A 26122-nucleotide genomic window follows, 5' to 3' on the forward strand; every position below is an offset into this window, starting at 1 on the left:
CGCCTGCTTTACCAACTGAGCTCCCCGGGCGCCCCCCAGTCAGCACGTCTCATGAGGACCATAACCTCGGTTCAATGTCAACTGTTCACTGTGAGCATCATAAATAAATTTGCGTTAAACTGACCCTTTACATTTCTGGCATGGGTTGTAATGAACATTGTAGCATCTAAGGGGAGGATATCATAACTTTAATTCTTGGAAAATAATAACATAAAATGAAATAAGACACAGAGCCAAGTAACACCTTCTTTCCAGGCATGATTTATTGAAAACACACCAAATTTATACTCTACAAACCAGTATTTTTCCGTTATGTTTAACAAGCGTAATATTTGCCTCTGGGTATTAGTAAAATTAACATGATACATTCTGTCACTGTGGCATCGCTTCTGCTCGCTACGAAAGCATGAACAACTTTACTCCTCTAGGAAAATTAAAACCCTTATTGAATGACTATCTTTTTAAAAGGTTATAATACAATGGAATACAAGGCAGAAACCCACCAACAGTCTATACTACTCAGGGTTGGGTGGGTGAGGGGTGGGGGTGGGGGAATTAGGGGGGGGAGTGCAGGATGAATGAATGAATGAATGAGTGAGTTGAGTGGAGGAAAAAGAGAAGGAGGGGGGACACAGGAGGTGGAGGGGGAGAGGTGGACAGACAGAATGAAGAGATGCCAGTTGAGAGGAAGGAATAAAGTTATATAAAACACACTTATCTCTATCTACCATGGAAAAGGTTAAGGCACATGATAGGTACAAACACATCTGCTACTGAGTAGTACAGGTACTTTATTTTGACGGTCTTGAATCAGTTATATCTACACAGGTAGGTTTGTTTGATTCGATGCATGTCCGTGTCCTGCATGTCTTTTAAAGCACAGTTTGCTTGGCTCTTTCTTTTGTAAATGTACAACACGCTGTACATCCACAACCATCCCCCCCCCCCCTTAAAATGCATGTAAATACACCTCCAGATCCTTTGGTTGTGGTACTGCCGTGTGCAGTCAGGAATAGACAGGCGTATGGGTCTCTGTTGCAAGGGTTCAGTATTGTCCAATGAAAGCACACACTTCTGAGGACACACAAAAGGGATTCTGGGTATTGTTCATTTTTTTTTTTTTTTTACTTCTGAAAATTAAAATTTTAAAACAGTAAGTTTTTTTTTTGTGTAGTTTATTGATTTTTACCACAACATACATCTTTGTAAACACTGTGTAAAATATGCAAGCTTTATAAAGTCACATACGCCACAAAGAAAACTCAGACTTCAATGCAGGCACATGCCGTTCGCCTTGATGACGCATGAGTGACACCAACGTGGACTGATTCTGGTTCTGGTTCTGTCCCCCGGACCGACTGGGGCTGGAGAAGGACACCGTACACCTTCTCACTGGGTTGAGTGTGCAGTCTCACCAAGCGAGAGAAAGTAGTAATACGACTCTGTATCTCCACCAGCTTTTCTTTATCTCAACTCCCCCCCTCCCTAAAGCGTTGTAAAAATATATACTATATGACCAAACATGATGTTTTTGTTTTGTACAGTGTGCAATTTGATTATTTTTGCCTTGTACATCCACATCCATTCGTCCCTCCTGTACTCTCATCTTGCACATGAATGAATTAGTTAATATCCAAATGACACCACAAAAACTGGCACTTGGAAAGAATAGAATATAAACATTTGTACAGTTTTTCTTCATGCTCTCGAGTGAATATTTCTCTTTAAAACGCACCCGGAGAAGGAGGGGTCAGGGTTTGGCGGTGACTTGGTTCTGAATGCATCCAGAAGAAAGAAACGAAGGACCTCTTACTAACACTGCCGTCTCTCGTCTATCGCTGACCTTTGACCCCTCCAGAGTGTCGGGGCCCGTCAGACACCATGCACGTCACCCCCTTTAGAAAGAACACTGCAGGTAAACTTTGTTTCTGTAACTTTTTTTTTGTGACAAATACAAAATATAAATAGGTGATCGCCGCGTAACTCGACAACATGTGACACAAGTGATGTGGTTATTTCTTGTTTCCAAACACGGTGATCCTTTATCAAATGAAATGTGCTTTCCAAACAATGTGATATTAATATGCAACTAAGAAGTCGGTAAGATTTTTTTTTTCTCCTTCATTTTACCTTTTTTTTTCTTTTTGACCCCAATATACATTTATATAAACCCCCCCCCCCCCCCCGCGCTGACTTAGATCTATCCTTTCAACAAGAGAACAATCTTGTTCCTCTCTTTTCAAAAAAACACCTCATTTATACACAAAATGCCTTATATCCTCTTTAATACACATCACTGACAAGAGCAACCAGCCAGGAAACTCGTGAAACCGCGTCGCTACACAACCTGAGTGGTTACCCTGGTAACCACAGCTCTGAGTGAGGGTCAACATGTTGACCACGATGAAACAGAAAGTTGTTTCTATTTCAGCTTTCTTCTGCGATGCAGTGTGAACATTAACTGTTCCTCCACCTGATGGACACACTCTGTCACTTTCTCTTCTCCCGACCACAACTTGCAGACGCCTCACTTCAGTATCAATTACCTGTTTACCACTTTTGATTTCAAAGCATCTCAGTGCATTTTTTTCTCTAAAGAAACACAGTGAACCAAATACAAGTCTATGAGAGCAGACTGCTGAGTGTCCATGTTTATCCACTATGCTACAGCTCTCCTTGTCTCGCTTTCTCTCTTTTTCCTTTTCCTTTCTTGTGTCCATCCCACCCATCTGATAACAGACGTTCCGTGACCCTCTAACACACCAGTCCATACCTGTTCACATCCAAATACCAAAGCTTGGCAACAAAATTCTCTAAAACCCACAAAGTTCAGGCATGAACTTCTTCCAGATGTGAAAGCGGAAATGAAAAACATTCATTTCGCATTTCTTTTCCCACAGGTTTCCTTCCAACACGTTCCTTTTTCTTTCACCTTCCTCCTCCTCCCATCTTCTTGCCCTCCATGCGTCCATTCCTTCACCAGCACCGGCCTCCGTCCGCTTCTGGAAACCGGTTCAACACGAGTCAACACTGTAAAATTCACATGATGTCCAGTGGGAATGTAGATATGAGAAAGTAGCAGGAGTAGTCACTTTTTATTCTTTTTTCAATTTTTTCTCTTCTGAAAAGCATGACAACGTTGGCTGCTGCTGGGTAGTTGCTGTCGTGATCATTATTTTTTATTTATTTTTAAATCCTCTTTTTTGTACAAAGTCCAACTCCAAAGATGAGCTCCATGTGAAATGGCAGTGGTGACATGAGGGATCGTCCTCTAGCTGGGACGTCGTTACTTTAAGCCTGCAGCGTGTGGACAAGAGAGACAAATGTTAGAAAAAACACCCATACTGTTTAAAATTACAATAAATGAAGAGTTTCAGTCCAAAATGATAAAAAAAAAACCGTGGTGGAAGAAGTATACAGATCCTTTACTTCAGTAAAAGTACTAATACCACACTGTAGGAATACTCTGTTACAGTAAATATCCTTCAATGAAAACGTAAGTAAAGATTTGTAAATATCATCAGGAAAAATGAACTTGCGTTTTAGGAACTGGAAATGGAAAAAGCATTGAAAGCATAAAAAAAAACACCAGAAAGCGTCACAAAACACATTAAAAGTGAAATTTCATTAAAGACCAAAACCAACAATAAGTTAGTCTCTCTCTCAAGACTTCCCTAGTCTGACTCTGGCACTCAGCTCCATTCATTGCTTTTTCTTTTTTAAAGATTATTTTTGGGGCTTTTCCCTTTATTAGTGACGGTGGATAGACATGGAAGGGGGAGAGAGATGGGGGACGACACGCAGCAAAGGGCCGCAGGTTGGGTGTCGAACCCGGGCCCCTGCAGGACTCAGCCTATATGGGGCGAATGCTCTTACTGGGCGAGCTAGAGGCTGCCCCAGGCCCAGTGAATATTAAATCTGTAAAGCAGAAATAATCAATATTTCATATTAACAATGAGGGGAAAATGACTGTTTAATGTGCTAGGGGTGGCTTGTAGTGACCCGTAGTGTGCAGTCCCCTCCATTTTAGCATCGACAACATCATTGTTGTGGTTTTTCCTGCCTGCAACTTTACCATCTCACCTCAGTCAACGGTTATGTCAAACATAACATATATAACATAATCCCCCCAAGGAGTTAGTGGATATCAAACTGGGGCTAACAGGAGACTGAATCTTGAAGTGAAGAACCAGGACTTCAAACAAAGTTTCTAATGTTGCTCTGTGCCTGCTGGATGTGTAAATAACCAACTGTTTGCTAATATCAGCCCATTTCTAAAGCCGTGGACGTTTCTAAATGTGATGTCATGTGTTGGTTTCACAGCTTGTTGCGCTGCGCCCAGGGGGCCAAAAAATGAGTCATGCTGCTTTAAAGACAACTTAACCACAAGAACAGCTACTGAGGGTGCTGCAGCACCTCCACTAGCAGGGGGCTGAGGGAGGCCATTAATGTCTACTAAGAACTGGATGCAGCGCTCATTCCTCCGAGAGTTACCGAGGGACGCATGAAGCCTTCAAAATCACCCAGATGATCGACACGGCCTCTGCACTATGGGGCCAATAGAGCGGCGTGGTAGAGACCGCCAAGCCGCCTATTTACGGTTTAGCGTCCCACTAACTTGAACGGGGATTCGATTTATTCATCAAGTGACTCTTTTAGACTTTTCAGATGTTAGTGAACAAAACTGATCAAATTCTGATTGAGAAACAAATTCTTTCATGGGGGTTGTGATGCTTTCTTTCACTATGTAGGCCTTTAGGAAAACATATTTATCTTTTTTTTTTTTCAGAGGGCATGACATGACGGGCCAGGAGTTGTAATTCCACTGTTTGGCCAATGTGTTTAATTTGCTTCAACGCCCGGCGTACTTCCTGCAGGCCTGAGGTAGCGAAACTTGGTATTTGCTTTAATGATTGTGTGTGTGTGGTGTGTGTGTGTGTGTGTGTGTGTGTGTGTGTGTGTGTGTGTGTGTGTGTGTGTGTGTGTGTAATAGCACAGCTCTTTACATCCCCATCCTACATAACATCTCAAAGGTTACTCAAACATAAACAGTGTATTTGTTGGGTTCTATTTTCAGCTGTGGATTAACACACGTTACTCCTGCCTGTGAGTAGACCTCTAGGAACAGAACAATACATATGTCCGGCTTTGGCATCACAGACAATACTAATTAGTACGATCAATTCATTGTTAGTTTTGGTCTTTTCGTGGTAGTTGTTAACAACAATAATGAAAAAAGCATATCACACGCCTTTTCCTCAGACATTTCATATTAAACTCCCCTTTTTGTCATTAATGGATGTGAATTCAGAGTGAAACTCTCCATTTGTGCATTCATGACCGACAGCAAGACAATCAGTTGGCATTATCACAGTACTTGACAAATTACATCACGGTCGACAAAAGCCTTCAAACATGTCAGTCCAGGTGGCAGATGGAGGCGAGACACAGCGAAACAGATGCTTAATGTGCTGGATGAAATCCTGCATGTGCCCAACGAAGTGAAAATGACTTACCTGATAGTTCATTCTTCAGATTAAGTTCATGTCGTAATACAATTACAATGAATACCACAAATCATACTGCTGTATCTCTAAAGCGGTGCTGTGATGTATTTGCTATGATAATGCAATGAATGGAGGTGATGGGCACTGACCAAGAGGACTGAGATAAGGAGATGAGGGTGAGGAAGAGGAACAGGAGAGGAGCGCGGTGGTGAGGAGGAGAGAAACACTGCTGAGAGAGGGATGACGACTACTGAACATCACCCAGATCAGATGGCAGCTTTGCAAAAGTCATTTAGTGAGACATTAAATAGTAGATCAGTTTGAGAATCAGTCACCCTTGCACCCTAAATAAAACATGTACAGGTTACTAATTTCCCAAAGGCTAATTCCACATAAGTGTACTTATTGTGGCAATAAAACCTTTTCTGATCATGTAGATTTCTTACCTTGTGACTCGTCTAACAAATTGTTGCCTTAAGCTTATGGTTTTCTTATTATTACATTACATGTCATTTAGCTGATGCTTTTATTCAAAGTGAGTTACAATTGCTATATATGTCAGAGGTTGCACGCTTCTACTAGGAGTTAAGTGTCTTTCTCAGGGACACATTGGCTGATGTTTTGTTGATGTATTGCAGGGGGAATCAAACGCGGGTCTCTCACACCAAAGGCATGTGTCACATTCATAATTCATAGTGAAAACATTACCGTCTACAGCCGCGAGAGGGCGCTCTAGGTTTGTGACAACTACTGTATATACTGCTCCGAAAGACAACGGAGAAAGACTGAACACAGACTAAATGCCCCCAAAAAGAAAATCCTTTTCTGCGGATCCCAAAATGCGCCTTTTAAAAAAAGCAGGGGAAGACGGTAATGGAGCACAAAGAAAGTTAGGAGTAACCCAAAAACTTAGAACGTTACCCCTTGAAAGAAAAAAAAAGGGAAATAATGCGGCGAAAGCAAGATGCTGAAGAAACAGGGGGAGGAACGCGTCCCAGGGGGGTGTTGCCAAAAGTGCTCGGGAAGCCCTGTTGTTCTGTGTCTAAATGTCTGTTTTGGTTTTGGTTTTTTGTGAAATCTTTCTATTAAAGCAATTATGTCCTTATTGGTTTTTTTTCCTTTCATGGGGTTGGGGGTTAGGGCAATTAAAATAAAATTTCCCATAAATCAAAATTTTTTAAAAACCTAAAAGTTTTCCAATTGAATGAAGTGAATGTCGATGGAAAGAAAACCGACGCTCGGGTGCGGGTACAGCAGGGCTAGGGACACGAGTGAGGGGGAAAGGAAACGGGCGGAAACAGGATGAAAAAAGGAGGAAGAAAAGGGGGCACCGATCCAATCCCAATAAAAGGTAATTTTGTTTTTTTTGGTGTGTTTAAATTCTTTTCAGCCTACCTGCATGCATTAGCCCCCGGGAGTAACAGGTGGGCTTAAAAACCCCAAAACGTCCCCCAAGACTGACTGGGGCCCTTTTCTCTATATGGTTTCTTTTTGTGCATTCTGTGGCCCAGGGGGGACGGGTTAAAAAAAAAAAAAAAAGTCAATACATTTTTCCCAAAAACACTCTCACACACTCACATCCATGCATCCAGGATCAGTAAGCAGTGTTTTTCCCCCCTTCAGGTGCTTGGAAAAAAAGTCAGGGATTTCAAAACTGCAAATCAAAAGGGAGAGAGCGGTTTCAACACCAAATTGCATTCAAAGCGGGAAAAACACCTCGGGGAAGTACAGAAGGGGGGGGCTCAGAACAGGCTTGGAGTTTTTTGCTGAAGGGGCCCCTAACCCCTGGACAAACCGCTGTTTGGGTGCGATTTTCTCCCGTTGCGGCTTTGGCGGCTTCAAGTTTGCCTTTAAGATGTGACGTAACTTGCTCTTACTGGTTTTTCTTAACTAAAAAGATGTCTAGGGGTCAAAAAAATTGATTTTGGCTTAATTCCTGTTGAGTTGACACAGAATAGCTGCAATTGATTGCTGCAATAACGGGTTACACTTTAAACTGGTCAATGGCCTTGTTTTCCCTTGACATTTTTGCTCAACACAAACAGCAGTTAATAAAAATCCAACACTGAAAATGAAAACTGTAAGAGCAACTTAGCACTTCTTAACTCGACGCAGTGATGCAGAGGCGTACTCCAGTCGGTTTCACCCTACTCCCTGTTGGGCTGCAGCGCCAAAGCCCACTTTGACTCAGAGACCAGCCCAGAGAGGGGAGTGCAACACTGCTTTTTCAGCCTGATGCTAAGTTCCCCTTTACAACTAATCCCTGTGGCAGCACCTTTCAGGGTTTATACGCATTCAAACCTGTACTTTTCATGAGTTTTTGGCAAATTTTCATGACTATGTATGAAAATCTCAGTCGACATTATTCAGTAAAAAACAAATCTGTGTTAACGTTTACCCTCAGAGGTTTATCCATAAAATGAATGACAATGTATGCGCTTTACAGTGGAATTCCTAATTCACGCCCAGAATAGAACATTAAGGTTAAGACATGGGGAAATGCATTTTTTTTTATTAAAATATTTTTTTTATCAATCACATATTATTATGCTTTGTTAAAAAAAAAAAAATGGGGGGTGTATACTTATGTCCCCTGTATTTTAACATAGGGGGGTGAAACTTATGTCCCTATTTTAACTAGGGGGGTATATTATGTCCCCTATATTTTAACTAGGGGGTGTAATTATGTCCCTATATTTAAATAGGGGGTTATACTTTGCTCCTGTATTTTAACATAGGGGGGGTGTATACTAATGCCCCTGTATTTTAAGGAAGAACATTTATTTATTTACGATACATTATTCATTCACAAAGAAAATTGGTGCCTTAAAGGTTGGAGTTTTCCTAGTTTCTTTTTAATTAAGGCAATAAGATCAATTTCCAAAAGATGTTTTTTTTATTCCTTATTTTATTCAACTTTAGCATGTGGGTGTAAACTTATGCAAGCCACTGTATCTATGAGCCTCAACAGAAAGACACGAGACCTGAAGACCCAGCTTTGGACTTTTAAGTAAGTATATATAATGTTTAATAGAGATAGATCATGAATAGAGATAGATAGATAATAAATAGCAGTGTTCCTTAAACAAATGAAAGCAATAAATCAAACCATTATTTAATTAAGTAAACTCAGATTTTGCTGCTACATCTTTGCGTGGTCTGGTATGGCCAGTAGCCGCTGTTAGCTAACGTGAGGTAGATGTTGCCTAGTAACGAACACTATGTCTTACTTTCGTTACACTACATTTTAGCATTTACTGTTAGCCCAGAATTGGACACTGTTCAGCAAATGTTACATAGGCTCACTTTAAAAAGGTTCAGAATTTTCTGTGTGAATTTTATATCAAAACTGTTTCACTCCTAATTTAATAAATTATCATAAACTAGACCCAATTTCTACGAATACATCAACAACTACTTACCAACGGCATCTAATGTGCAATTCAGATTTTTTTACCAAACCCCACATATTATGAGGTGGTCTATGAACAAAGTTTCCACCCAGACCTTTCCTCAGAAAGATTTGGAAGAAGTAGTAGAACCTGCATGGAGCTGGCCTTAAAGGACTCTTTGTTGCAATTATTTTACAATCCCCCAGGGGAGATCCTTTTCATCAAGCACTAAAGTAGATCAAAAATAAAACTAAAAAAGTGCTTGAGAGTCCTCTGACATCCTCCGAGGCCATTATCCTGTGACTCCTCTTTGAGGCTGGATGGATAGCCAATCAGCTCAACAAGAAACAAACTTTGACTGCAGTGTGAAAAACGGCTGTATAATCAACAGACGGCCACTTGATAATGCAGCAGTCTGTGCATTGCCAAGGCAAAGGGTCGCCTCCACGAGGAGCGGTCGTTGGCGGCTCTTTTAATCAGTCTCAGATTAATTACTTTACAGACGCCAAAAGCGTACACTCAATTAACTGGTGGCTCTCAGATCTGAGGCTGTCCGCGGCGCTGAGCTGCGGCAGGCGACGGTAACAGAGACTGACAACTTCCAGCCTCTTTAAAGAATCAATAGGATTAAGAGCCTCTAATGAGGACCACCACAGAAAACATGACGAGAGAGAGAGAGAGAGAGAGAGGAAAAGAGAGGGACACGTTTTACTGAGACATCATTATTTCATCCCCTGTCCCCCGGGAGTCCAGCAGAGCTCTGCCTGTACCTTTAATGGCTCCCGTTCTGTCTGGTCCACTGAGCTGTCCACGGTCTTGTATTTGCAGTCCTTGTCCTTCTGGTCAATGGTGGAGTAACCATCTAATGAGGTCAGAGAACAACGGTCAGTTAATTCCTCTCCGTCCTTGATAAAAAAAATTACAAAAACGGTGACAGACAGTTTGTAGGGGTTAAAACAGGACCCCTTAGCTGAAAGAGAGACGGAGCAGGGACCCCCTACTACATATTGCATAAAACTGAGTTGCAAAGTTAACTGTACAACTGTATACCGTACAGGGAAACCTCACAACTACACATACCACATAAGGTATGGAATTAATAATTATTGTCATATTCATATATTTATACGTCATGTTTTAACGTTAAAATAATTGCTGGACTCGTGTTTATGTACAGTACAGTGCTTTATCACTTTTAACTTTTGGATTTTTTTTCCCAAGAGTTTCCAAGAGTAGACTCAACAGCACATTAGCTTATGTATATATATATATATATATATATATATATATGTGAGAAAAGAAAGACTATCAGAGTTGCAGTTCTTTATTTTGAGCAACAGCAGGATAATTTCCTTTGAAAGAAGCTCAGCAAAAGGAGCTCTGCCCTATGAGATATTAAGAGATGTTTTTATTTAAGTGGAGAACCGCCCACATCTTTTGGTGTTGAGCTGCTCATGAAGGCCCAGCTTTGTACAAACATCTTGTCAAGAGCGGGGTCGTGCATACAGCATCAAAGAGCGACACGTCTGCGGTCGTCAGCGCGAGATCACAGTGTTTTGCGCGTTTGCATTTTTTCAGATTAAAAATAACATCTTGGCAACGGTTAGGGAACTAGTGGGAGAGATGTGGAATCAAACAGACTGTTGGACACTTTGAGAGAGATTAGAGGAGAGCTCGCTCTTCTCTGGCTACGGACGATCATGCAGTCTGGCTCTTACCTGGACCCAGCTCATCCATAGGTATCATATCACCACTGCCACATTTCCTGGGTCCTGAAAAAGCATTCATATGCCATTTGTACAAACGCGGCGCGCACACACACAAGCTGAGTCATTGAGCCAAAAACGTTGCGTAATGGTTCTCGGCCAGTGATTGAATAATGCAAACTGAGAGTTGGCAGGCATGACCGCCGCGTTTCATGTGCATGTATGGATGCAAAGGGAAAAAAGGGGGGCACAAGGCCAAGAATCAGGAGATTTAAACTGCTGCTATGCTATTGACTCCTCTGTCAAAGAGATGTTTGTTGTTGGGCCAAAGAAAGTGCACAAGACCCCCACCCTCCCCCACATTTACTGCTGTTGTTGTAGAAAACCTCTATCCCAGGTTTTTGATTGCCAATACAGCTATACACACTTAGATAAGGATGGGGACATTTGTTTTTTCACTATCGTCGGCCCTATTACGTCAATTGAAAACCCACAAAGAAAATAGTTCAGCATTGAGAACAAGGATGTTTCTTGATATTCTGTTAATACTTTCTAGAGGTGGAGGTGGAGGTTTTGGTTCAACAGCAGCACTATGCTGTTCAAAGCTCCAGCTTTCAATCCATAGCAACAGACAACACGCCACAGCTTCACCACACAGAGGATGAGAGCAGTGATGTGGCAAGAACAGTGCCTCGACACAGCCATGAAGGGGAAAGAAGAAGTGGACAGAATCCCATGCTTAAACTACTCTTAGTATTTAGTTTAAACCTGCTTTGAGGACTATACAGGTGGGATACTTCATGTCAGGACTAATTTGACAAACAAATACAGGTTGTGTACTTCATGCCCTGACTTATCCTTCTTAAAGAATATATCTGGTGATATTACGTACACATTCCATGAATCTACCAATGAGTACATCATGTTAACAAGTAATGTCTGTGAAGCCAGAGTCTCATATACCTTATTTATCTGTGCTATAGAGCTCTATTTTTGTTCAAAAATGATTAAAAACACATGAACAACATCTGTTACGATGAGACTGCAGTTTATTTTGAGTCAATCTCACATGGCCACTGGCCTGCTCCTGAAATTCCTCATTAGAGCACGTAATGTGTATTCATCTGTGGCTGAAAATAGTCCACAAAAATGCGTTATTTACTTATTTTAAAGATGCAGTAGGTAAGACTTATAAAACTAACTTTTTTCTAACTTTTTAGGAGACCGTTTGGGCTTTAGCAGGAAGTGGGGAAGGGACTGAGAAGTTGTCGAACCAGTTTTGGTTTGGGTCTTTTCACAGGATTTAGTGACATTAAATTGTCATTCTGAGCAGATCATATCATATATCTTATCCCACCCGCTGGGTCCTCTAAACAGGCAAAAACAGCAACACACACCACACACACACACAACACACCACACACAACACACACACACACACACACACACACACACACCACACACACACTGACCCTGATTCTTCTCCATCAGGGGTAGGGTGGTGTCGTCGTAGCCTGGCTTGCCGTTCTTGGTTGCTTTAGGGGTGGCTGTCACTGTGGGCTGAGAGAAGAAGAAGACAAGTTATAAAACATGACATTTCTTAAATACCTGCTTTGGTGCTTCATACACATGATGAACTAAAAGATTGTAGTCGCTGGAGATGTATGTCTAGTTATTTGACACAATGAGGAGTGGCCAATTGTGCTACTGTACTGATACTTTTTGTCATGCAAATGGGACACTTAAAAATTGGCAAAGGTTTTCTTCCCAAATTTTTTGGGCTTTAAATGTTGTTCTTTTTAAAAACTTTAAATTCCAATAAAGTTCTTTCCTGGGTGGCTTTGTTCCAGCCGTCCTTTGGGCAAAGGTCCTTCCTCCTTATAAATCCAGACGGGCGCAGCACGGGGTGCCGCCCTTGGGTTTTTGGAGGTATTTGGGTGAAGGGGGGCCCCAAAGGAAAAGGGGGAAATAAATGAAGAAATAAAACGCAATTTAAGCCCCCCTAAACCCCCCCAACCCCCAAAAGAGTGGCGGCTGGGTATGCTAGCACGTAAATCACTCTCTTCATTCTAAGGCGCTGAGTCCCGAGTGGCTCCAGGGTGTAGTTTTTAATTCACAGCCACATGAGTGCACATTTCCTTTCATTAGCTACCTCTGAGCCACCAGTATTAATTACATGTGGGTGGGGGGCCTCACTTCAAAGAGAGCTAATCTCATGTGGTTGAGAGGAAACGCAGCTATTTGGTCAGGGAGTGAACTATGCATATTCATGCTAGTTAAAATGACTCGCCGTATGATCAATACTTCAGCACACACAAGGATGAGCCTTTGAAAAGGGCTCTTGATCTTAAATTAAAAAGTGGGGTGCAGACGCACTTCAGTTTGAAATGGTTCACTCAGTGGTGACAGAAGACACCTCTTAAAACAACCTGTCTTATTATCTGTGAGGTTTCATTACCAAGTTGTTGTGTGGAGCGCAGGCGTTACGAGGAACGACTGCACCCTTACTCGTAGAGGCTGCAGCTTCCGAGGCACCCTGCTATAACAATGCCCCCCCGCTTCTGAAAGCCTGTTGATTAATGGGTGGTGAGTAGTGGTGTGTGTGGGCTCAGGCTTGTTAGAGTATAGTATTGTGGTAGCCAAGCTCGAGGCCATTAGAGACACACTACATTATCCTCCATGAATATTAATTTAAAGGCTCATAATGCAAATTGTGTTCAAGGTCATGCTGTAATTATTACATGTATAATGTCTTTATGGTATAACCACTCTCCTGGCATGCTTTACATGAATACCAATGTATAGTTAGTGTTACAACGTTTGCGATACGAAGCGTTTGACCAACAGACTAATGATAAAAAACAAAACAAAAAACTAAGCATTCTTTAGCCAGCTTAGTTTGTAAGAAAAAAGGAAAACATGCGGTTGTTGAGTGTATAATTGTGCATGTGCCAGTCAGGGATGCCTATGTGTAAAAAGTAGCATAATAAGAATCAGAAAGGGATTTATTGGCATGTAAGCAGCACTTACTAGGAATTCGTTATGGTTGAAGGTGCATACATAAAAACAATAATGTAAAATAAACAAATACAGAAACAAATAAAACATACATACACACATACATACACACACACACACACACACACACAACATACTGTACATACTGTAGATACATACACACACATACATACTTACACATACATACTGTACATACTGTAGATACATACACATACATATATACACATACACACATACTGTACATACATACACACACATACATACTGTACATACACACACACACACACACACACACACACACAGATACATACTGTACATATACATACATACTTACACACATAGATACACACATACATACATACTACATACATACATACATGTACATACATACATTAAACTAAATCGATATACAGCCACCAATAAATCCAAATAAGACAGTGTGCTGGTTTGTTTTGTAAAGCGTCATTAATATGGGTCTTACCTGGTCCTGTTGATGGCGACCAGCTTCTCAATGGCCTGAGCCTGGGCGAGAGAGCGGGCGTTTTCAGAGCTGTCCGTGACTATCTCGTGGATGGTGTTGAGGATGGCCACCACAGTGTCCTCCTCCAGGTTTTTGGCCGGCCGCTGTTGACCGCTGGGCAGGTTGCTCACCAGGTCCCGCATGGCATAACTTCCTGTATGGCAAAGTATTTGTTCAAGGCTAACCAGGTGATGGTGTTGGTTATAATGTTACATTTCAAATGTCATCTAATTCAATAAAAAAAAAAAAAAAAACCACTTGCAACAGCCTCTCATTTAGTTAGTTAACCTAGTAGCACAAAGAGGCCAGCGAGGGCAGAGAGAGACAGCAGGAAGAACGGCGTGTAGAGCCAGAACATTTTCAAATCAAACTCTGCTCTTCTTCTTATTATTATTATACAGAGCAGTTTATTATTAATATTTATTTACATCAATCCACAGTTGCTGATTGTTGCAAAGGTTATCCAAGATGTTTTGACTGAGGGGTGTAATATGATCAGTTACAAAGGCAATTTTTCTCTTAGTGTGAGTAAAAAAAATGAACCTCTCCTTAAGGAAGCAATGTTTTGGTCAATGATGATCCCCTACAGCAGATTAGTGTCAAAATGAAACAGAGTTGTCAGGCTTGATGAAATCTTAAATCAGTGTGTGTGTAGTAGTATTTCTCATGGTTATTTATTAAGAATGACTTTTAAAGGTCCCATGACATGGGTCTCTTTGGATGCTTTTATTAGACCTTAGTGGTCCCTATACTGACTGAAGTCTCTTTATATAGACCTTAGTAGTCCCTAATACTGTATCTGAAGTCTCTTTTTATATAGACCTTAGTGGTCCCTAATACTGTATCTGAAGTCTCTTTATATAGACCTTAGTGGTCCCTAATACGTATCTGAAGTCTCTTTATATAGACCTTAGTGGTCCCTAATACTGTATCTGAAGTCTCTTTTATATAGACCTTAGTGGTCCCTAATACTGTATCTGAAGTCTCTTATATAGACCTAGTGTCCCTATACTGTATCTGAAGTCTCTTTATATAGACCTTAGTGGTCCTCATGATCTGAAGTCTCTTTATATAGACCTTAGTGGTCCCTATACTGTTCTGAAGTCTCTTATTAGACCTTAGTGGTCCCCTAATACAGTATCTGAAGTCCTTTATTATAGACCTTAGTGGTCCTATACTGTATCTGATCTTTTATATAGACCTTAGTGGTCCCTAAACTGTATTGATAGTCTCTGTTATATAGACCTTAGTGGTCCCTAATACTGTATCTGAGTCTCTTTAATAGACCTTAGTGGTCCCTATACCTGTATCTGAAGGTCTCTTTTATAGACCTAGTGGTCCCCTAATACTGTATCTGACAAGTCTCTTTTATAGACCTTAGTGGTCCCCTAATACTGTATCTGAAGTCTGGGGGAACTCATATAATGTTAAAAACTCATAAAGGACTTTCATCCATGGACCTTTAATCTAGTAGCGATAGTACAATTCCCTCTCCTCCTCCTGTTTCTATGTAACCTTTTCAGATTTGACAGTTTTCTATGTTTTTATTCTTTTTATTGTATGTTATGTTGTTTTAATCATGGTTCTTGACAACTGTAATGTGCTGTATAAATAAGTGTTGACTGATTGATGGATGGTTTGTACCGATCAGGTCCTTGTTGCGGCGGTCGATGGACAGGTTGCGCAGGGCGATGGACACAGCTCGGACCACCTTGTCCGAGTCAGAGCGCAGCAGCTCCACCAGGATGGGAAGACCTTTCTCCTTGCGTACCGTGGCTCGGATGTAGTTGGACCACTGGAGGGCAGACGAGGCATGTGGACTGCTTTTACATTTCTACTTTTAACCTCTAGAGTGAGCATCACCGTCAACAACTTCCTGTTTGACATCATACGGACCTGCAGATTCCCACCTGGGAGCGCCCACAATGACCATCTTTTTTCACACCACACACACACACACACACACACACACACACACACACACACACACACAACACACACACACACACACACACACACACCACACACACACACACACACACACACACACACACACACACACACAGAGCCGCGTGCTCAGTCAATCACTACAACACAGCTCAGCGCTGCTTCCTTGAGCTAAACGTATTCTCAACATCACACAGTGGGGCTCTGAATGGACATATGAGATAATTTGTTTTAATTTAAACATCAGTGGATTTGACTTCTCATTTTTTTTGTAACATGAAACATTAAGTTTGACATGAAAGTGTTTATCTTCTGAGCACTGGTACCCCAAGAGATGTAATTAAGCAGAGGAGAGGCACAGCTGAGCCACCAGGTGGCAGTAGTAAGCCTTCAGCAACACGTCGATCCAATCGGCACAGAATTAAACAGTAGCAAAGAATGAGAAGGATTTAAAGAAGAAGCTCTGCTATCCTCCCAGGGAGCAGGGATAGGCTTAGTCCAGATGTGACAGTGTGATGGGTTAGAGGCCCTTCTGATCAGCTCCAACAAGGAGAAAAAATACACCAAAGAACAGAAAGATTTTTCCTCAAAATGCTCACCTGAGCTGAAAATAACTACTGCTGAATTATAGCACTAAATGTGAGACTCAGGAGTGTGACAAAAACAGAGTTACGGCTGCCGATGAGTTCAGAGGACTTAAGGATGTGTTTAGAGTCTGACACCTGGCTGCTGAGAGAGGCGCTGCTGTGGCCTAAATGCAGCCCGCCTGCGTAAGTGACGGCTGTTGCCTGAGGTGCTCGTAAACTGGGATCTGACGGCGAGCCTTCCCTGTTGATAACTCACTGCTGCCTGCAAGCCAGACAGCAGCTCCACCGCCACTCTAATTGGAATAAATGTCTGATTCTGGCTCGAGAGCTTCTCACATCATCCATCATCAGACTCAAACACCTTAACAGAGAGGAAAGTTTGGGTTTACATTAGTTATCTGACCCATATCTAGTCATGTTATCCCAGTCACATGGGTGGTCCTGACCAGGAAAGGTAGCATCAATGAGAAGAAAGTGTTTTAACTACCTAAAGCCTGGGTCGATCGCATCTCGGTCTTCTTTTAGTTTACACTGTGGCTAAATGGTCTGTAGACCTCTTGCAACTATAAGCACCTCAGACTGTTCTCTGTTCCCCTAAAGCCCAGCAGACTCTGCATTTTTGGTCCAATCACAAACCAAGATACCTACTACTGAAACGATCAGCACAGACTAGGGCTGCTAGATTATGGAAATCACAATTATTTTGGCCAATACTGATATCACGGTAATTTAACACGATTACTCATTTTGGAAAGTTGTTGAAATTATTTAATTTAAAAAAGTGCAACAGCTCAACAGTGAAAACACGAAGAACTGTGAAATTTACCTTAATACTTTTCCCTTTGTCCTTTTTTTTTTTTCACACAACACAAGACAAAATAAGAATTTAATTCATTATGAAAAATAACTGTTTCCCTTCATCACTCTGTTTTTGTTTAGGTAACAAAATCATAATTACGATTAAAAAAATGTTTTGATTAATTGCACAGGCAATATATGAGTAAAGCTATCTAAAAGTCAGACGGGACACACTGTCTACACTGTCTACCCCCCCAACCCTGGACTCACGGTCCACTGTCCAGCGCTGAGGTTTTGCAGAGCCCCGGCAGCGGCCTCCAGGGTGTTGTAGTTCTGGCTCTCAGTCAGCAGAGATAGGTAGAGCCTCACGACTCCGGCTGATACAGCAGCCAAAGCCTGCAGAAACACACAACACACACACACACACACACAACACACACACCACACACCACACACACCACACACACACACACAACCCACACCACCCACACACACACCACCACACACACACACTGGTAAGGGCTCCATGGCAAGACAGGCAGTCCATTTGGCTGTGCGGAGGGACTGACAGTACAGTGCTGAGGTTTACCTCGGACCATTGGGAGAGTTCTTTGGCAAGGGGAAACAGGAAAGAAGCTCGGGTTTACCATAATGGACAATGTCTCCGATAAATGTGGACAACCTTGACAAATGTGCCAACATTTGGATTGCAGCTTATTAAGTTTCAGTGGAAATGTACACCATTCCAAAGCATAGATGGGATGGAAACTAAAAGTCTGTCCACTTGATTTCACCATAGGCTGCAACACCTTTATTGAGAAATGCTGGAACAGTGCCTGGAATCATTCCTTAAGCCTTATGATTGAAAATGCTTTGGTGATATAAATGAGAAGAACACAAGAAGGCAAAATTATTGATCCGACAGACCCGACCAATCCCAGAGTGTTTGAGAGGGAGGTTTCGATCTCACTAGCATATAACACATTCCACCACAGCCAATCATTAGGCCCTCCCTCTGATGGAAAACTAATTACATTATCAGCTATTAGACAGAGCCGGCACAGGGAGAGACAGAGGCGTCGAATCACATCAAATGTAATTTATTCATCCGGGGTTTCTTTTTCTTATTTTGCACAAACAGGTTCGTCACTAAGTGCTTTAACAAGACACAAGACACGAGATTCAATTAAAAAGGTAGGGATCTAAGAGCGGGGAGGGTTCTCCTGTCAGGGTCATGTTGAGCTGTTCGACATCTCTGGAGGGAGTCATACATTTTTTATAGCAGGATCCATCACACCACAGAAAGGGGAGACATCTTGTCAGTTTTTAATGGCTTTAGCAAAGCAATTCTTTACTATTTTGAGCCCTGAGGCAAATTTAGACAACTACGAGCAAGTTCAGGTTTGATTTCACAAGAATTTTAAAAAGTTCTTATGCTTGTGATGTTTAGCTCACATATGGAAAACAATCTTAATCTATGGGAAAAGTGGAAAGTAAATGTCTTTAGGGTAAGGAATCAAAACAAAGCTAGTCTATATTCATGACGTTCCACTTCCTTGATTGCTCCATTGCTGCCGGACATTCCCCAGGACAAACATTACCCAATAAATCTCTTTTAAAAACAACCAGCGATGCACTTAGCCAATTGCTGATAGCCAATGTATTTGTCCAATCGTTCAAACATAGCGAGCGGCATTGAGCTAGCGCCCACGAAGACCAGCAGGACTTTTGTCCTAACTATTGCCCAACCATGTGTTTATGTTAGGAGGACCCTAGACTACATCTACAACGTTCCACTTCCGGGATGGCTCCGGTGTCCCTCTTTTCAGCCAGATGTCTGTCACCTTCTGCTTTATTTGTATTGGAATTTTAACTGGTCCCCAGATCTCTGCAGGGTAAATCCAGACAGTTAGCTAGACTATCTGTCTAATCTGAGTTTTCTGTTGACAACTAAACCTACTTCTGAATGTACACATGTTCCACCAAAACAAGTTCTTTCCAGAGGCTATTTAACAGAAGAACCGTAACTCTGCCCACCGCTTAGCACCGTCCCAAAACAATTGTGGTTGGTTAAAAGAAATGCCAATAAACCAGAGGACGTTTTTCCTCCAATCCCAGAATGCTGTGTGGACTAGCCTGTTGCAGCGCTGCTGAGGAAGGTCTGGCAATGCTAGACTAAAACAAAGCCAGAAGTAAGGCCAGAGTGCTTCAACAGGGGGCGCAATCTGCTACTACTCACTGAGGCTTTCACAGGTACGCTGGTGCTTTGAAACCAGGGGCTAAAATCTCCTTTTAGAGAAATACCATTTCACCAGCAGCTTCCTTCTATCTTCAACAATAACGCACACACATTTTCAAATCCTTCTACTATCCCTCTACGCTCAAATTAAAATAAGTATAACCCACTGTTCTGTCCCATGAGCTCTGAGGCCAGAATTTCCAAGGTTCTATTTGAAAACCCTTGCATTATGTGGGCAGGGAAATATAGTAACCCTATTTGATTGATGCACAGGGCTGACAAGGCCCTCAGTGCATTTTATTAGTTATTTTTTGTAATATGAGTGTGAATCAAAACCCATAAAAGGGCATCTTAAGGTAACACCTCCTTTATTATTTACTTATTTTTTCAGTAGAAGAAAAGAAAATGGAGAAAGAGGGAAGAGTGTCATTTGTGTGTTTGAGAGGCACAACAGAAACACAAACCAACATTTGTGCCTCTAAATCCACATCTCACACCCGTAATTTGCAGAGAGCGGAAGCCTGGGCGCACTCTGGGATTGCCAGATTCAGATCCAGCTACATAGTTGTTAACACTGAAAAAGCACATTTTTATCCCTTTGGGCCCCACCCACCCACCCACCCCAGATTATGCCAAGCCTGCTCTCAGAATGTCTGCGGGAAGAACTGCTGGGTCGGGAGGATGTCACGTAGGTGGTGCTTGAGAAATCTTTTTCAAAAAAGCAACAGAAGCAAGAGCCGTGATGCACAAGACCCTGGTTGTAACCATGTGTAACAACATGAATCACATCAATAGGTTTTCTCGGGGGCGACACAAGAGGGGAGAGTATGCAAAGACAGACACTCAGCAACATCCTGCATGCTCCTCATATTTCTGGGCCTACTGGGTGCACACTCAGCAAACTGGGCTCCATCTCGCAAGCAGTCCTGTTGACAGACACTTCATCTCCAAGGCAGATTCTCTTCACACAAAATGTCAGCTATGTTGAACCTTTGTTGCCAAGTTTGCCTGCACTCTAAGGCTTTGCCTTTTATGGCAGCATTTTTGTAAGACAATCAGCAAAATCCACATTTCCTCCATCTTGTAATTCCCTTGGGTCTTGGTCTGGCAACCACCTGGGGCTACTTATGAAATTGGCGTTTTACAAATGAAGGATTCGAGGCAAAAGAAAGACATGTACTGTTAAACAAAGGATGAGAATAGAGGGGAAACTCACTGTGCCTTTAAACTAATTCCTTTATCCTAAGTGGAATTTCACGCTGTTGAGCCAGAGAATATCTCTGCCAGAGCTTTCACTCTGACCGGGGGCTTAATGTCAGCACCAAAGGACCTTAGGTCTGTCCTCACAGTACTAGGCAGGTCCAGTTCTGTTGGCAACCGTATACTGTAGTGTTGTTTTTTTGTTGTCATCAGTCATCTCCTGCTAGCCTTTTGGCCTGTTAGTTGTCAGTTTGTTAGTTAGGATTACAATTCAGAGGGGAGACGAGCTGTCAGTGTGACGTGAACTCTGCTTTGCTCAGGGCAACCCACCGCTCTATATTCTCTGACAGGCTGCAAACAGGATCAGATTATTTGAATACGGATGGATCCCGACCAATAAAGGATTTTTAAGGCTGAAACAATACAAATATAAAATAAATACAAACTTCAGTTATGAAACTTAAAAGTCCTTTGAACAAAAACCCAATAACAAAAAAAAGTCAGTGTTGCCAACAGGGACGTTGTAGAGCGTCCTCTGGGGGACAGACTATGCAACACCATCACTAACGGGGACGTTGTAGAGCGTCCTCTGGGGGACAGACTATGCAACGCCATCACTAACAGGGACGTTGTAGAGCGTCCTCTGGTGGACAGACTTTAAACGCCAACACTCATAACATGGTTGACCGTCCATTTTTCTTTTTTTCTTCTTTATATTAATTCATTAGAATCATTTATTTGTCATTATAAATTATTCTGATAAATAAATAAAAAAATGTAAATAAAAATTGGCCATTAATATCGTCCGATAATATCAGCCCGCCAATACAGTATATTGGTCGGGCTCTAGTGGAGAGTGCGCAAGTGAACTTCTTTTTAGTTAGCATGCTTATCTTTTAATTAAAAGTAAAGTAAAAGTAGACATACCACGATAAAGAAATACTTCATTACAGGTGAAAGTCACGCATTTAAAATGTTGTATGTAAGTGAAATGTATGTGAACGAGGGTTAGGGTTATATATGTATATATATACACTCACCGGCCACTTTATTAGGTACACCTGTCCAACTGCTCGTTAACACTTAATTTCTAAGCAGCCAATCACATGGCGGCAACTCAGTGCATTTAGGCATGTAGACATGGTCAAGAGAATCTCCTGCAGTTCAAACCGAGCATCAGTATGGGGAAAAAAGGTGATTTGAGTGACTTTGAACGTGGCATGATTGTTGGTGCCAGAAGGGCTGGTCTGAGTATTTCAGAAACTGCTAATCTACTGGGATTTTCACGCACAACCATCTCTAGGGTTTACAGAGAATGGTCCGAAAAAGAAAAACATCCAGTGAGCGGCAGTTCTGTGGCGGAAATGCCTTGTTGATGCCAGAGGTCAGAGGAGAATGGCCAGACTGGTTCGAGCTGATAGAAGGGCAACAGTGACTCAAATAACCACCCGTTACAACCAAGGTGGGCAGAAGAGCATCTCTGAACGCACAGTACGTCGAACTTTGAGGCAGATGGGCTACAGCAGCAGAAGACCACATCGGGTGCCACTCCTTTCAGCTAAGAACAGGAAACTGAGACTACAATTTGCACAAGCTCATCGAAATTGGACAATAGAAGATTGGAAAACGTTGCCTGGTCTGATGAGTCTCGATTTCTGCTGCGACAGTCGGATGGTAGGGTCAGAATTTGGCGTCTACAACATGAAGCATGGATCCATCCTGCCTTGTATCAACGGTTCAGGCTGGTGGTGTGGTGTCATGGTGTGGGGAATATTTTCTTGGCACTCTTTGGGCCCCTTGGTACCAATTGAGCATCGTTGCAACGCCACAGCCTACCTGAGTATTGTTGCTGACCATGTCCATCCCTTTATGACCATAATGTACCCAACTTCTGATGGCTACTTTCAGCAGGATAATGCGCCTTGTCATAAAGCTGGAATCATCACAGACTGGTTTCTTGAACATGACAATGAGTTGGCTGTACTCAAATGGCCTCCACAGTCACCAGATCTCAATCCAATAGAGCATCTTTGGGATGTGGTGGAACGGGAGATTCGCATCATGGATGTGCAGCCGACAAATCTGCGGCAACTGTGTGATGCCATCATGTCAATATGGACCAAACTCCTGAGGAATGCTTCCAGCACCTTGTTGAATCTATGCCACGAAGAATTGAGGCAGTTCTGAAGGCAAAAGGGGGTCCAACCCGTTACTAGCATGGGGTACCTAATAAGTGGCCGGTGAGTGTATATATATATATATATACATATACACATACATGTAATGTTGTGAAGTATACGGTAACCTATAACAGTTGCTCATTATTTATAGGCTGACCACATGTTTTGTCTGAACAATATTCATCTGCAAAGTAACTGGAGCTGTCACATGCAGGCAGTGGAGCAAAAAGTGTAAAAGAGTTAAAAGTGTACCTCAAAGAGACTTAGTACCTCAACTGTAGGACAGGACAGCATGATGGCCACTGTCAGCAGCCAGTTGAGGAATACATAATACAAAATAATCAATACATGAATAGATTATAGCAGGGGGGTCAAACTCACTTTTATTGAAGGCCACACTGGAAAATGAAAATCACTGCAAGTTTATTGACATACTTTATTATTTTTATTATTTAAGGGGAAAGTAAAATATATTTTACTGTATTATTGCATGTCACTTTTCTGACATTTGTTGTAACACTTTTGTCGGATTTTTGTAGACAAACCTTAGCAATCATAAAATTTAGCAAATCAAGCAAAACAATGATTACATTTTTAAAAGCCGGCTGCCACACAGCCAACTCACAACAACCTGGATCACAGCCAGCATGTGCTAACTCACTGGTTCTGTGGTTAAAAAGTTGGAAAACCTGCTAAATTCTGCTCCGAGGGCACGTAGTAACAGTTTGAAAACAGTTTCCTGTCTGTTAGGGTTTGGTGCACAACTAGACTCTGCAAAATTTATTGTGAACCTAAACTAATATTCGGGCCGCATCAAAATTTGCGAGGGGCCAGGTTCGGCCCACGGGCCTTAAGTTTGACACGTGCAATATAGTGTAGGTAACGTTAGTGCCAACCCTCAGTGAGCTGAGCCCGTGTCTATGTGTGTTACAGTGGTAAACATCACACACTACAAGACTACTGACACACACACACACACACACACACACACACACCACACACACACACACACACACACACACACACCACACACACACACACACACACACACACACACACACACACACACACACACACACACCACACACACACACACACAGTCAGTAACACATGCACAAAATGCTCCGGTGATCTAAGCTCATCCCTAAATGAGGGGAGATAGGAGGAGCAGCAGGTTACTTTCAAAGCAGAGTAAGATGGTGAAAACTCTTGCAACTGAGGCGAAGCTCAATTAGTGGCACGGTTCTGGAGAGAAGGGGCTTTGTGGTGCTGCAGTGTGTGAAAACTGGGTTAGAAAGAAAGTTAAGTTGAAATGATTGAATGACACTCAGTGCAAAGCTATAACATTAAGTAGCTTCACTGTTGGCTGCAATTAAAGCCAAGGTGTAGCGGTGTAACAGGCTGGTAAATGATAATGGATTAACTGATGGGCTCGGAGGACACACACACACACACACACACACACACACACACACACACACACACACACACGTATGTGAACATAATGAAGACTCTTCTCTCAGACACTTACACCTCACTGACTCAATTCTCTCAGCCATCTGCCTTCCTCGAGGATAGTCAACTACATCCGTGCAGAACTTGATACACACCTGTGCAACCACCTCCGTGCGCACACACACACTTACACACACAAATCCACAAACGCAGCAAGCTCTCACCCGGGCATATCAGAAAGTGATGTTCATCGATCCAGTCTGCCTACATCGCATACAGGGTCTCTTCCTGCTTTTACACAAGTGCCCTACCAGCTCCATTTATTTACTGCTCCATTTACAGCATACAGCACTTCCATCGCATCAGAGGGACATGATGGTGTATCACTTTCTATAACTCATACGGGAGTTTTACAGCGCTGTGAAAAGGAGAGGGATGGGGTTAGATAGAGAGAGTGGCAGATGAAAAAAAAAGAAAAGAAAAAAACAGCAAAAAACTAGATAATTCCCATCTGTCATTTTTCTGTAACAGGTTTTTGCTCTTATGTAGTCATTCTTTATTCACAGGAATATTGTAATAACCCACAGTCTCTGACCCTTGCTCTCCTCGCTGTTTAACTTAAATGTCGGTGATATCCGGTTCTGTAGGAGCTGTTGACTCATTGTTCAGTCTGTCCAGGTAGAGACAGAGACACGGAAGACAAAGTAGGAAAAAGAGAGGAGAAATACTTATAGGGCATAGATTGACCTACCGGGTCACATTCTCCCCCTATGAAACACACAGTATCATTCCACATATAACCCATGCCCATTTAAACCTTTTATGTAAAAATTGTCTTTATATAAGTACACACAGGCACAGGGGAGAGTGGTGTTGAGCTAATGAAGACTTTTGCGGGTCAGAGCCACAGCAGAGCGATGGCTAAATCAGCACATCATTAAAAGTATTATGCCAGCGGTGTTATAATGGTCGTGTCTCTCGCCGGTTCATTAAAAACCAAAAGGTGAGTGGTGCAGCCACGTAAACGAAAACAAGTAAATTGGTTCGCAGGGGCATAAAAAACACTTCTTCTGCCTTGAGTCATATAGTGCTTGCAAATAATGCTTATTGTTTTGGCTCCGCTGCTTGGAGGACTGACGGTATTCCAATGCATGGTAGATAAGTATAATTAGACAGGCCATAATGCGTGTAAATCATCTGTAAATACCGCTGAACAAGCTCTGGAGGAGATCATTGGGCCATAGTATGTTTCTGAATGGGTTTCAATCGAGGAATGGATGCACACAAATCAGTTTAGGTAGTAATATACTTGTTAAGAATGGCTGGCAGTATCCTTGGGGATGGGTACAATTGATGTTTGCTTTCGATAAACTGTAGGCATTAGCAGAAGAGTGTTGTCATTCCATTTGTATTCTGGACATGCATCTTAATGTCAGACGTGAATGTAATCAGGACCAGATACCAGATGCATGTTAATGCTGGGTATAAATCACAGAAAAACACTTAATTGACTTTCAAACTCTCTTTCCACTGCTCTTTCTGGGGTAATTTCTGATGTGGCAAACCACTGTGA

At 42.1% G+C, this 26122-nt stretch overlaps 1 protein-coding gene across 1 annotated transcript in view; it reads right to left on the bottom strand.

Moving 5' to 3' along the window:
• Positions 1-245: 245 nt before the first annotated feature.
• arvcfb (ARVCF delta catenin family member b) overlaps positions 246-26122 on the bottom strand; it is a 249980-nt gene continuing 224103 nt past the window's right edge. The window contains 9 exon segments of the mRNA XM_032515943.1: positions 246-3297; positions 9670-9761; positions 10618-10671; positions 12078-12175; positions 12442-12607; positions 14103-14297; positions 15788-15938; positions 17746-17852; positions 19733-19739. Coding sequence (XP_032371834.1) covers positions 3292-3297; positions 9670-9761; positions 10618-10671; positions 12078-12175; positions 12442-12607; positions 14103-14297; positions 15788-15938; positions 17746-17852; positions 19733-19739 — 876 coding nt within the window. The 3' untranslated portion in view covers positions 246-3291.

Source organism: Etheostoma spectabile, chromosome 5 (genome assembly GCF_008692095.1).
Source record: "Etheostoma spectabile isolate EspeVRDwgs_2016 chromosome 5, UIUC_Espe_1.0, whole genome shotgun sequence".
Lineage (NCBI taxonomy): Eukaryota > Metazoa > Chordata > Actinopteri > Perciformes > Percidae > Etheostoma > Etheostoma spectabile.